At 50.7% G+C, this 13989-nt stretch overlaps 1 protein-coding gene across 4 annotated transcripts in view; it reads left to right on the top strand.

Annotated features, from left to right (window-relative positions):
* MIER1 (MIER1 transcriptional regulator) overlaps nt 1-13989 on the top strand; it is a 108258-nt gene that overhangs the window by 3935 nt on the left and 90334 nt on the right. For 2 of the 4 annotated variants that reach the window (XM_075320334.1, XM_075320333.1), the window contains exons 2-4: nt 1552-1576; nt 3417-3562; nt 5098-5256. In XM_075320334.1, the coding sequence (XP_075176449.1) occupies nt 1552-1576; nt 3417-3562; nt 5098-5256 (330 nt within the window). Of the gene's footprint in view, nt 1-1551; nt 1577-3416; nt 3563-3657; nt 3709-5097; nt 5257-13989 lie in introns of those variants that run through there. The other 2 variants (XM_075320335.1, XM_075320337.1) reach the window with 2 other exon arrangements.

Raw genomic sequence — 13989 nt, 5'->3', positions numbered from 1 at the left:
CATCAGGATTTTGGTATATAAGGTGCAGCCAGTGCAGCACTGGCACTATCAGGCACAGGCTGTACATACCATTAGAGGGCAGCTCGGATGTTTAGGCTGTGAAATCCAACTTTATAAAGTTTGAAAATTCGTGCACTTTGTTATTGACGTGTGCATCTCTCTCCTAATATCTGGGTGGGTTATGCACGTGTATCCCCGCCCCCCCACCGCCTGTTCCACCCCTCTCTGTGTTTTTTTGCAAATTTCTCTCTTCAGAAACATGGCGCCGGAATTGGCACCTGCACATAGCGCTTATCTCCGGCGCCATGTTTCTGAAGCCCGCAGTACCTAGTATTTTGCAGGAGAGGGCGGCGCATGCGCCCTCACTTCTTCAGATCCCGCTGTGACCGCGGGAGCGCGCTTTGTCACAACAGGACTGCAGAACAGCTGATGAGAGGACGCGATTACCTGCAGCTATGACACCGTGCCAGCACAGCAGCCGCCTAGGACAGCGGGACGCCACAGGAAAAAGCCGACAGCAGGATTCTTCTCAGTGTCCCGCAGGTATGTTTGGAGGAGGAGGAGGAGGATAATGATGATGGAGGAGGAGGTAATTGCGTCCTCCCATTAGCTGTTCTGCAGTCCTATTGTGACCACGCGCGCTCCCGCGGTCACTACAGGATCTGAAGAAGCGAGGGTGCATGCGCCGCCCTCTCCTGCAAATTACTAGGTACTGCGAGCTTCAGAAACATGGTGCCGGAGATGAGCGCTATGCGCAGGCGCCAACTCCGGCACCATGATGGGGGGGGGGGGATACACGTGCATAACACGCCTGGACATTAGCAGCGAGATGCACACGTCAATCAAAAAGTGCACGAATTTTCAAACTTTATAAAGTTGGATTTCACTGACTAAACACCCGAGCTGCCCCCCTAATGGTATGTACACACTGTGCCTGATAGTGCCGGTACTGTACTGGCTGCACCTTATACACGAAAATCCTGACGTTTGGCTCCTTTTAAAGTCCATCTCTCCTTGTAGTGGTCATAAATCCGCAGAGAGGAGACAGATGAGAGCTAAAAGTTATTTTCTCAGAATGAGTTCACTGATGGATTCTTAGTTAACTCATTCAGAAATAAACACCCTTTAAAAGCCGCATGCTGAAAAATATTTAATTAAAACCCAAGGCAAACCTTGAAATGAAAAAAAACCAAACCCAAAACCCTTGTTTAATTACTTTTGCATTGTTTTTGCTGCCAGTGGAAGAGTTTGTTGGAGCAGTTATGGCTGCATAAAAAATAAAAATTGCGGGGTTCGGTATTTTATCCTTCCGGCATCGCTCGTTACGTATCGTGTGGTCCCGGCGGCGTTACATTATGTTCTTTGGTATCATTTCTGTGTGTTTACTGTTGCTCCTTTTTATTATATATTTTTATACATTGTGTATTTTCAGTTGATTTATCTAGTTGAATACATTTTTGTTATGTTGCTTTATGATAAATATTTTATAACAACCTTCCAGACTGACTAATCTGTTTTTTTGGGGGGGTGTTTTTTTTTTTTTCCCCCCAGCCTTCTCTTGGGAACGCAAGCCCAGGTAATTTCCATTTATTTTCAACAATGTTAAGATGAAAGTAATATATACGTTTTTTTAATTATTGTTCCTGGCGGTGCATACTGTACTTTCTTGCCCGGGGGATAAATGAGTGACTGGGCGGCTCCTATAGGATGTTATTCTTAGAACGGCATTAATTGTTGTAGCTATGATGGCGTCCGCGCGTTCTCTGCACATAGATTGTGCTGCATTTCTTTGCATTCTGTACACGGCAGTGACATCGGTGCTTTCAGAATATATGTATCCGCTATATTAAGAGTGACCCACGGACGGTCTGTACCGTAATTGCTTAAAGGGGTTCTTACAAAAATTTGCCTTAGAGTAGGGAACGTTCTTAAAGAAATAACCATTTACCTGGTGAATCTGTCAGTGAGATCCTGGGGTCACCATCGGTCTTGCGGGTGACCGCTGCAGCCAATCATTAAACTCAGATGTCATATGCACCGATTGGCTGCTGCTGTCATGAATGGTGGATGAGCTGTCAACACTTAATGATCGGTGGCGATGCGGAGGATATCAATTGGAAATAATGGTTATTTGGGTTAGGCTTTATTTTAGACGTTTCCCTAATTTTGGGTAAATTTTTAATATTCTGGAAAACCCCTTTTACGTTTTGTGTAAATTTTGGAAAACAGGTATAAAAAAAAACCTCCTTGCCTTTTAAAGTACCATATATTTCGTTTTATAAGACGCACCCTAAATTGAGAGGAAAAAAAAAATGGGGTCCGTCTTATACTCCGGTTGTGTCTTACTGGACAGAGGAGCCCCGGCAGCGTTGGTGGAGTGGGGTTACTGGAGGCAGGGGCAGTGGTGGAGTAGGGAGATGTTGCTGGCACTGAAGGCGGGGTCTGTGCTGGCAGAGGCGGGGTCTGTGCTGCCAGCGGCGGGGGCTGTGGTGGTTGCTTGGAGCAGGGCTATGCAGCGACTGTGACAGATGCTCTGTCGGAGGTAGGGGATTCAAAGAAATGGTGCTCAGAGTCGGCGCATGCGCAGATGGATCTCTTGGCTCAATGACAAAGTCGAGAGCTCCATCTGCGCATGTGCCGACTCTGTGCGCCATTATTTGAAGCCAGAGCATCTGGGACACCCGCTGCACCACCCTGCTCCACACACAGCCCTCCGCACGCACAGCCAGCCGGCCTCCCGCACAGCCGGCCGGCCTCCCGCACAGCCGGCCGGCCTCCCGCACAGCCGGCCGGCCTCCCGCACAGCCGGCCGGCCTCCCGCACAGCCAGCCAGACTGTGTCTTATAATCCGAAAAATACAGTATTTGTTTTAATGTCCATTTTGATGAAATTGCAGAAAAACGTATTCACGCGACTACATTTTATTCATTCGGGGGGGAAAAAACGGTCCAAATATGCTGATTAGTCTCGGATCTGTTTTTCTCAGGTGGCGAAATAAAAAGTCTATGATAATCGGGCCGCACTCAGATATTATTCAATTTTTATTTTTTTTCACGGACCCATATACTTGAATGGCTGAGTGCCATCCGATTCTCAGAAGACGATCGTGCATGCTGTGTTTTTTTTGTTTTGTTTTTTGGCCTAAGCACAAACATGGACGTGTGTTGCCTCATTGAATAACAGTGGTCCGAGTGAAATCCAAAGCTTTGTTGGGTCGAAAATTTGGTCGTCTGCCTGAGCTTTGATACAAACTTGCACATGCTCGGTATATTGCCGATGTGCGGGGGGTTTACAGAAACAGTTCCGCCACGTTGTTTCCTTACATTCAAAAATAGTTTTTTGGGGTTTTTTTTCACATTTGAGTAGCAATACTTTCTTTTGGATATTTACACGACTTTATACTCCTTTCTGACCAGGAGGCTCGGCTACATCCGACGACCACGAGTTCGATCCGTCGGCTGACATGCTGGTCCACGAGTTTGACGATGAGCGGACTTTGGAGGAGGAAGAGTTAATGGAAGGGGAAGTGAATTTCACCTCTGAGATTGAGCACCTAGAAAGGGTAAAAACCAGTGAATCTTGAGTGCTTTGTTTATTACCTTTTTATTTGCAAGTTTACAGCTCTCTCCGTTTTATAATGCAACCTGTAATCCGCAGAAATGTGCCATAGGTAACGTGATCGCCTAGTAACCACATTGTAAGCTACAGGTGAGCAAAGTCCAGCGCTCCGATTTGCGACCATTTTGCACGTACCAGATTATTACGCCGTTACATATTCTAGTTATCGTATTTCTTTGGCCATCTCGGCAAAGCTTTGGGAAAAGCGGGGTCTGGTTTAACGGGTTGGTTCATAAAGTTTAGGGAAGTTAGAGGTGCGGTATTCCCTCTACACACCCAGAAGAGGCCAGATTATTAATGCAAACTCAGAAAGGAGGCAGCGTATAAATGCAGAATTTATATTATGGATGATTATTTGTAAAGCCGGGTTCACTTCTTATTTGTCTGTCCCCCAAAAATACGTGTTAAAGGCTTTTCCCCAATGAGCCATTGGCTTAGGCAAACAGAGTACAAAATATGACGCTTTGGACTCAGTGTTGACCTGGACAAAATAGCGTAATGTTAACTTGGCCATAGATGTCAATGAGATGTCCATAAAGCAGGCCGGGCTGTGAGCCCCCTTTTTGATTTTAGTACCGTATTTTTTGGATTATAAGACGCACTTTTCCTCCCAAAAAATTGGGAGGAAATGAGGGATGCTTCTTACAATCTGAATATAGGTTACCGGGAGGTGGAGAATTGGCCCCGGGGGCTGTCTGTGCGGGCGGGCGGCTGCCTCTCTGTACGGGCAAGCTGCGGTGGCTATGCAGCGGGTGTCCCAGATGCTCTGGCTTCAAATAATGGCTCCCGGAGTCAGCGTGTGCGCAGATGGAGCGCCACTCCGGGCGCCAATTCTTTGAAGCCTGGACCGCCGACAGAGCATCTGGGACACCCGCCACAGCAGCCTGCTCCACACAGCCACCGCAGCTTCTGCTGCCAGCGCAGACCCCACCGCTGCCAGCACAGACCCCACTGCTGCCAGCACAGACCCCACCAGCATCGCCCCTGCCTCCTGTGACTCCACTCCACCACCGCTGCCGCCCTCCTCTGATAAGACTGACCCCATTTTCTTTGATGCCTGGACCGCCGACAGAGCATCTGGGACACCCGCCACAGCGGCCTGCTCCACACAGCCACCGCAGCTTCCGCTGCCAGCGCAGATCCCACCGCTGCCAGCGCAGACCCAATCAGCACCGCCCCTGCCTCCTGTGACTCCACTCCACCACCGCTGCCGCCCTCCTCTGATAAGACTGACCCCATTTTTTTTTTTTTCAACTTTCTTTATCTCTAAATTTGGGGTGCATTTTATAATCTGGTGCGTCTTATAAAACGAAAAATACAGTATATTACTACATACATTGGGGTGCAGGTTCTGCTTTTGGAGCGATTAATTTATTATGCAAATGTCAACACTATTTGCAAACAATTTTTTGTTTTGTTTTTTTTTCTGAAAATGAATAAATCCATAAAATACAACTTTTTGTCATTTTCTCTTATCAGGAAAGCGAGATGCCAATTCATGAGTTACTACGGCTCTATGGCTACGGCAGCACAGTACCTATGCCTGGAGAAGATGAAGAGGAGGAGGAAGAAGAAGAGGAGGAGGAAGAAGAGGAGGAAGAAAATGATGTGAACAGTGGCTTCAGTGGGGAAAATAAAGTGCGTGTACATCTCTGCATTCTTAAACCTGTCATTGACCCCGTAACTGTTTTCTTACATTTTTGGCAGAAGATGCAGGGTCCTAAAAAGGTCCTTCTGGCGTTTCTATTTTTCTTTTTTCTATGCAGTTTACAGTAGGGGTGGAGAAATTCTAGCTTCATAAATTGGACTTTTACAGACGCAGTAATTGCAACTTTTTTTTTATATATATATATATATATATATATATATATATATATATATATATATTTATTTCTTTTGAATTAAGAAAAGTGTAGGAGGTGATTCCAATTCCAACAATTTTATTTATATACACTGCTCAAAGAGTTATGGGATATTTAGCTTGGATGAAGTATATGGAAAATGTTGAAAGTTCATGCTACAGTGATATATTATGATGACAGTCGGGCATTTATGTAGACGTAGCATTGGGGATTTCCTCATCTCAAACTATTTATTGGAACAAAAGCCAACACCAGTGGTGGGTATACCACCAAAATGTCAGGGTCTCAATAACTTGCCATGTGGCCTTGATCATCATTTCCAGCTGACACTAACGCCCCCTGCTGGTCACAAGTGGAGTTATTGCCTGCGGAGTTCAACATTCCACTCTTCTTGAAGGGCGGCCCTCAGGTCATTGAGGTCTTGGTGGACAGAGTTAAGAGCCTCTAAACGGCGACTCAGCTAATCCCATAGGTTTTCTATGGGATTCAGGTCTGGAGAAAGTGCAGCCAATCCATTTGAGATGCCCCAGTCTCCAGCAGCCGCTCCCTAATGATGAGACCTCGATGATCTGGAGCATTGGCCTCCATGATGATGAAATTAGGCCGGAGTTCTTCATGCAGAGGCTCAATGGCTGGATTAATGATGTTATTCCAGTAGTAGGGGCTGTCACTGCACCATTCACACAGTGTAGGGCTGTTCTGTACTGACTAGACACCAGCCCACCCTGTGACCACACCAAAGACTCATCTGGTGACAGCAGTGGCTGATGCATAGAACTCTCATGACGTCTCCAACATCTTTAGCGGATAGTGTTTTTGCTCAGTGGGAATCAACATTCATCGGTGACAAGCACTGAGGCCACTGGTCCCTCGTCCAGCGTAGATGACTCTTGTGCAGGTGGTGTGGTCAGGTACCTTGCAAATCGTCTAGCACACAGGCCACGCTAATGTAAACAGTTTAGAATGGTCTGACGTGATACTTGGGGGCCTCTCACCTCCCTTAATAATAATAATAATAATAATAATAATTTTATTCATTTATATAGCGCTATTAATTCCACAGCGCTTTACATACATTGGCAATACTGTTCCCATTGGGGCTCACAATCTAGAATCCCTATCTGTATGTCTTTGGAGTGTGGGAGGAAACCGGAGAACCCGGAGGAAACCCACGCAAACACGGGGAGAACATACAAACTCGTTGCAGATGGTGTCCTTGGTGGGATTTGAACCCAGCTAACCACTGAGCGTGCCTGCAGTTGTGTGGAATTCATCATCTGGTCCTAAAGGGCATTGTTCACAATGAAGCGGTCATTGGTGTGGGATGTGGCCAAAGGATGTCCACTTCTCCGCCTTTCTGTGACTCTTCCAGTCTCTCTGTGTCTCTGTACAACCTGCTGGTGACACTTTGCGCTCAGTGGCAACTTGCGTTTGAGAGCCTCCTGCTTGAAGCCTCACAATGGCATGATACAGCTGATCAATTGTTAGGTGTCATCTTGGCTTCATGATGTCAATGTGAACAGGATGATGAGGAGGACAGTTTAATACCAATTCTAATTGAACCCCAAAATTTATTGGGCGATTCATGGATCAAACACCTGCTGAGAAAAAGTTCTGAAACATTCAACAGTTGGACATGTGCAGTCAAACGTTTAGAGAAGCTCGCCTGAGAAGGTTAGAGGGCATTTCTTTGTCGCTCCATTGGGAGACCCAGACAATTGGGTGTATAGCTTCTGCCTCCGGAGGCCACACAAAGTATTACACTTTTAAAAAAGTGCAACCCCTCCCCTCTGCCTATACACCCTCCCGTGGACCACGGGCTCCTCAGTTTTATGCTTTGTGTGGAAGGAGGCACACATCCACTCATGCATTCTCATACATAGTTATGTCGGATGGAAGAAAAGAGGTCCCCAATGGGGTCCCCGGCATGTTCCCTTCTCACCCCACTAAGTCGGCGGTGTTGTTAAGGTTGAGGTACCCATTGCGGGTACGGAGGCTGGAGCCACATGCCGTCTCCTTCACCATCCCTTATGCGGCTCTGGGAGAAGTGGGATCCTATGCGGTCATCCATGTGCTGGGACCGTGCTCCCTCCGCAGCCCCTGGTGGAACCTGCCGGACCGGAGCTTCTTCATCCCCAGGGACCGGGCCCTGCAACTTGAAGGTACTCTGTATCCTCATGTGGGGACTGTACAGGGGTCGCACCTGCTCCCTGGAAGCCGCGGTGGTTCCGTCCGTTATCTTTTCGGCGGACTTCCACGCCGACCGTGCCTGCTTGTCAGGCGCGGCCTTAAATTTAGCCCCCGGCTTCGCCGCGGCCTAGTCCGAAAAATCCCGCCCTTGAGCCTGCCTGTCAGGGGTAAGGGCGGGATTACCGACATGACGTCGGCCTTGAGAGCTGGAGCATCCTGCATGTCTCCCTCCCCCCTCATTGACCACTTGGGGACTCCAGATTCCCGCTCTTTGCTAGCGCCGCCCCCGGCTCCACTCCCCCCCCCTGAGAGCTCCGGCAGCCATTTTTAGCATTCTGCCGGTGGATGCTATTCAGCAGCAAGGCTCTGCAGCTCCGGGGATCCACGACAGGGAATCTGGAGGACACACTCCGCTCGTGATATATATAGATATATAATAGATATATAATAGATATATATATGATAGATATATAATAGATATATATATCTGTTCGGAAAGGCGGTATACCCTTTTCCCATATACCCTCAGTGGTCACTCTCCTAAGAGACAACAGCATGTCGTCCACAAGGAGCAAAGCTACTAAGGCACAGATTTTTTTCGCGGCCTGTACCTCTTGTGGGGCTATGTTGCCTGCGGGATCCACCTACCCTCACTGTGATCAATGCTCGACTCCTGACACGCTTGCTCAGCCGGAGCCTAGGGTAATTGTGGGCCCCTCGGCTCAGGTAGATCCCCCTGCTCCCCCTGAGCAGGCTGCAGGGACAGAGTCACCGGCGTTGGCCTCTTTCGCTGAGAAACTCTGTCACTTTCTCAATCCATTGCACAGTCTATGGACAAATGGTCATCTAAGCTGCTTGAGGCATTGCAGTCCAGACCGGGCTCTTCACAGGCCCCGGTCCCTGTTAGTTTGTCTCCTCCAGGCCCTTCTCGGTCCGCGCCGTAGCGCGCTCCCAGGATAGCCCCTAGATCCCAGGCGGAGGACTCCTGTCCGGATCACAGCCCCAGACCTGCTAAGCGGCTTCGCTGGGACTCTTCCCCGGCCTCCTCACGCTGCTCTGGATCCCAGCTTGAGGACTCTCAGGACGGCGAGGCGGACGTGGGAGCACAGGGCTCTGACCCTGACTTCGCCCTTAACCTTGATACCCCTGACGGGGACGCCTTAGTAAATGATCTTATCTCATCCATCAACCAGGTGTTGGATCTCTCACCACCGCCGCCTCCTGCAGAGGAGTCGGCTTCTCAGCAGGAGAAACACCAATTTCGATTCCCCAAACGTACGCGCAATACGTTTTTTGATCACTCTAACTTCAGGGAAGCTGTCCAAAAGCCCAGAGCGGTCCCGGACAAGCGCTTTGCTAAACGGCACACTGACACGCGTTATCCCTTTCCACCTGAAGTCGTTAAGGGCTGGGCACACTCTCCCAAGGTGGATCCTCCAGTCTCTAGATTGGCTGCTAGGTCCGTTGTGTCTGTTGCCGATGGCTCATCCCTGAAGGATGCCACTGACAGACAGATGGAGCTCTTGGTGAAGTCTATTTATGAGGCCACGGGCGCGTCTTTTGCCCCGGCCTTTGCGGCTGTGTGGGCTCTCCAAGCAATCTCAGCATGTCTGACTGAGATTAATGCTGTCACGCGGAATTCTGCTCCGCATGTGTCTTCCTTGACCTCTCAGGCATCAGCATTTTCGTCCTACGCCATGAACGCCGTCCTGGACTCCGCTAGCCGTACAGCTGTAGCATCCGCTAACTCCGTGGCAGTCCGCAGGGCCATGTGGCTGCGAGAATGGAAAGCAGACTCTGCTTCCAAAAGGTTCTTAACTGGTTTGCCTTTTTCTGGCGAACGTTTGTTTGGCGAACGGTTGGATGAGATTATTAAGGAATCCTCGGTAAAGGACTCCTCCTTACCCCAGTCCAAACCTAAGAGACCTCAGCAGAGAAAAATTCAATCGAGGTTTCGGTCCTTTCGTCCCTCCGCCAAGCCCCAATCCTCTTCGTCCAACCGGCCGGAGAAAGGCCAGAGGAACTCCTATGCGTGGCGGTCCAAGTCACGCCCCCAAAAGGCCGCAGGAGGCACTGCCTCCAAGACGGCCTCCTCATGACTCTCTGCCTCATCTAGCCACATCCTCGGTCGGTGGCAGGCTCTCCCGCTTTGGCGACGCCTGGTGGCCACACGTTCAAGACCGATGGGTGAGAGACATTCTGTCTCATGGTTACAGCTCTCGACCTACGGCTCGTTTTTTCAGAACCTCCCCACCCCCCGCACAGGCCGACGCACTTTTTCAGGCAGTGGACGCTCTGAAGACAGAAGGAGTTGTGATTCCCGTTCCCCTTCAGGAACGTGGTCGCGGTTTTTACTCCAACTTGTTCGTGGTGCCAAAAAAGGACGGGTCATTCCGTCCCGTTCTGGACCTCAAGCTGCTCAACAGACATGTGAGAACCAGACGGTTTCGGATGGAATCTCTCCGCTCGGTCATTGCCTCGATGTCACAAGGAGACTTCCTAGCATCGATCGACATCAAGGATGCTTTTCTTCAGCGCTCTATTGGGAGACCCAGACGATTGGGGTATAGCTACTGCCCTCCGGAGGCCACACAAAGCACTACACTAAAAAGTGCAAGGCCCCTCCCCTTCTGGCTATACCCCCCCGTGGTATCACGGGTTCTCCAGTTTTCAAGCTTTGTGCGAAGGAGGTCAGACATCCACGCATAGCTCCACAGATTTTAGTCAGCAGTAGCTGCTGACTATTTCGGATGGAAGAAAAGAGGGCCCATATAGGGCCCCCAGCATGCTCCCTTCTCACCCGTGGATGGTGTTGTAAGGTTGAGGTACCTATTGCTGGTACAGGGGCTGGAGCCCCACATGCTGTTTTCCTTCCACATCCCCTTGTAGGGCTCTGTGGAAGTGGGATCCTGCCGGCCTCAAAGCTCTGACGCCGGGCTCCATCCACAGACCCATAGCACCTGATGGATACGGAGCAGGAGTACAATCAGGGACATGGCCCTGCATCATAAAGGTACTCTGTGTCCCCGGCAGGCACAGACACACTCCGGGCTGGCTGGGTGTTGTAGTGCGCCGGGGACTGTAACGATTGAGTTGGTGTTCCTGCAGTTTACTGGGGGACTTTTGTGTTATGGGAACGCAGCGCCGACCCCCACTGGACCGGCGGCGCTGCTGTGACTTGTAGTGCGCCGGGGACACGCCGACCGCGCTTTTACGGCGGCGGCGTTTATAAATCCAGTCCCCGGCTTTTGCGGCCTAGCTCCGCTTCGTTCCCGCCCCCACCCTGTCAATCAGGGTAGGGGAGAGACGCTGTTTCACAGCAGCGACGAGGGCTGGAGCCTGATTTACATGCTCCAGCCCTCTCACTAGGCACAGAGGGAAGCAGGCTTCCCGCTCTTAGTCAGGAACGCCCAGGGCCCGCCCCCCCTCCTCTTCCAGGACGCCGGCAGCCATTACATGCAGTCTGGCTAGAGGAAGGACGCAAGGCTCTGGGAGACCTGGACTAGGGGGCTTTTGGAGACCACACACCCGCTCTTAAGCGGGCGGTAAGCGGCATTTCAGCTGGCCCCTCTAGTGCCTCAGTGTGTACTGGTGTACTGTGTCACCAGATATATATATTTATTTATTTCTTGCACTGTGAGGTCGCTTCCTGGCTGGATACCCCAGATCGCTCTGAGGAGGCAGCAACATGTCATCCACAAAACGCAAGGCTGCCAAGGCTAGGGCTGTGTACACTGCGTGTGCTGCATGTGGGGCTGCTCTACCAGCAGGCTCCAAAGACCCCCATTGTGTGCAATGCTCAGATCCGGTGCTGCTTCGCCAGCCGGAGTCCGGAGAGGTAGTGACCCAGGCTGAGACGCTTGTAAGTCCTGCCCCGGTGTCAGGGACAGACTTTGCAGTTTTTGCTGATAGAATGTCTGTGACTATGGCAAAAATCCTTGAAACTTTGCAATCCATGCCTGGGGCTCAGTCTATGGACACGGCGAGGTCTCTGTCCTCTAATCCCCCTCAGTTGGAATTAATCCAGACTGCAAGGGGGTCCCCGGCTTCCCAGGCTGAGTATTATGACTCAGATGATAGCCCCAGCCACCCTAAGCGAGCTCGCTGGGAAAGACCCTCAACGTCATCACACTGCTCAGGGTCTCAGCGCAATCAGTCGCCCTGTGATGCGTCTGAAGAGAGTGATCAGGAGTCTTATCCTGGAACCCCTCTCAATCTGGATACCCCGGATGGGGACGCCATGGTAAACGATCTTATCTCAGCCATCAATAGACTGTTGGATATTTCTCCCCCAGCTCCTTCTGCAGAGGAGGCAGCTGCAGAGCAGGAGAAGTTTCGTTTCCTCTATCCCAAGCGTAAATTGAGTGCTTTCTTGGATCACTCTGACTTCAGAGAGTCAATCCAGAAACACGACGCTCATCCAGAAAGGCGTTTCTCTAAACGTTCTAAGGATACACGTTTTCCTTTCCCCCCTGATGTGGTCAAGCGCTGGACCCAGTGTCCAAAAGTAGACCCCCCGATTTCCAAACTTGCAGCTAGATCCATAGTTGCAGTGGAGGATGGCGCTTCACTTAAGGATGCCAATGACAGACAGATGGACCTTTGGTTAAAATCTGTCTATGAAGCTATCGGCGCGTCGTTTGCTCCAGCATTCGCAGCCGTATGGGCACTCCAAGCTATTTCAGCTGGTTTAGCAAAAGTGGATGCTATCATACATCCAGCGGGGCCGCAAGTGGCGTCCCTTACCTCGCAGATGTCTGCGTTTGCGTCTTACGCTATCAATGCGGTCCTAGAATCTACCAGCCGCACCTCAATGGCGTCCGCCAATTCGGTAGTTTTGCGCAGAGCCTTGTGGTTAAAGGACTGGAAAGCAGATGCTGGTTCCAAAAAATGTTTAACCAGCCTGCCTTTATCTAGAGATAGACTGTTTGGCGAGCCATTGGCTGACATCATTAAACAGTCCAAGGGTAAAGACTCTTCCTTACCCCATCCCAGATCAAGCAAACCTCAGCAGAAAAAATGGCAGCAGAAGTTTCAGTCCTTTCGAGGTTCGGGCAAGACACAATTCTCCTCGTCCAAAGGGACTCAGAGGACGCAAAGAGTCTCAGATTCCTGGCGGGCTCACGCACGCCCCAAGAAAGCAAATGGAGGAACCGCTTCCAAAGCGGCTACCTCATGACTCCCAGCCCCCCCCCCTCCGCATCTCCGGTCGGGGGCAGGCTCTCCCGCTTTTCCGACATTTGGATGTCACAGGTCAAAGACCGGTGGGTGACAAACATTTTGTCTCGCGGGTACAGAATCGAGTTCAGTTCTCGTCCTCCAGCTCGGTTCTTCAGAACCTCCCCACATCCAGACCGAGCAGATGCCCTGCTGCAGGCGGTGGACTCCCTAAGAGCGGAAGGAGTAGTGGTTCCTGTACCGCCTCAGGAACAAGGGCGAGGGTTTTACTCCAATCTCTTTGTGGTTCCAAAAAAGGACGGCTCGTTCCGTCCTGTTCTGGATCTAAAGCTGCTCAACAAACATGTGCACGCCAGGCGGTTCCGGATGGAAACCCTCCGCTCTGTCGTTGCCTCAATGTCTCAAGGAGACTTCCTTGCCTCAATAGACATCAAGGATGCTTATCTCCACGTGCCAATTGCTACAGAACATCAACGTTTTCTACGTTTTGTGATAGGAAACGACCATCTTCAGTTCGTAGCTCTGCCATTCGGTCTGGCGACAGCCCCCCGGGTCTTCACCAAGGTCATGGCGGCGGTGGTAGCAGTCTTGCACTCTCAGGGCCACTCGGTGATCCCTTACCTAGACGATCTACTTGTCAAGGCACCCTCTCAAGAGGCATGCCAACTCAGTCTACATGCTACGCTGGAGACTCTACAGACGTTCGGATGGATCATCAACTTTCCAAAGTCGAATCTGTCACCGTCACAGTCACTAACGTATCTTGGCATGGAGTTCCATACTCGAGCAGCGAGAGTGAAGCTTCCGCTGAACAAGCAGCGGTCCCTACAGACAGGGGTGCAATCCCTCCTTCAAGGCCAGTCGCACCCCTTACGGCGCCTCATGCACTTCCTCGGGAAGATGGTGGCAGCCATGGAAGCAGTTCCCTTTGCGCAGTTTCATCTGCGTCCACTTCAATGGGACATTCTCCGCCAATGGGACGGGAAGTCAACGTCCCTGGACAGGAAAGTCTCTCTTTCCCAGACGGCCAAGGACTCTCTACAATGGTGGCTCCTTCCCACCTCATTGTCTCAGGGAAGATCCTTCCTGCCCCCATCCTGGGCAGTGGTCACGACAGATGCGAGTCTGTCAGGGTGGGGAG

This window comes from Anomaloglossus baeobatrachus, chromosome 8 (genome assembly GCF_048569485.1).
Source record: "Anomaloglossus baeobatrachus isolate aAnoBae1 chromosome 8, aAnoBae1.hap1, whole genome shotgun sequence".
Taxonomy (NCBI): domain Eukaryota; kingdom Metazoa; phylum Chordata; class Amphibia; order Anura; family Aromobatidae; genus Anomaloglossus; species Anomaloglossus baeobatrachus.
The sequence above is the reverse complement of the archived record's forward strand: the minus strand, read 5'-3'. Positions and strand labels throughout refer to the sequence as shown.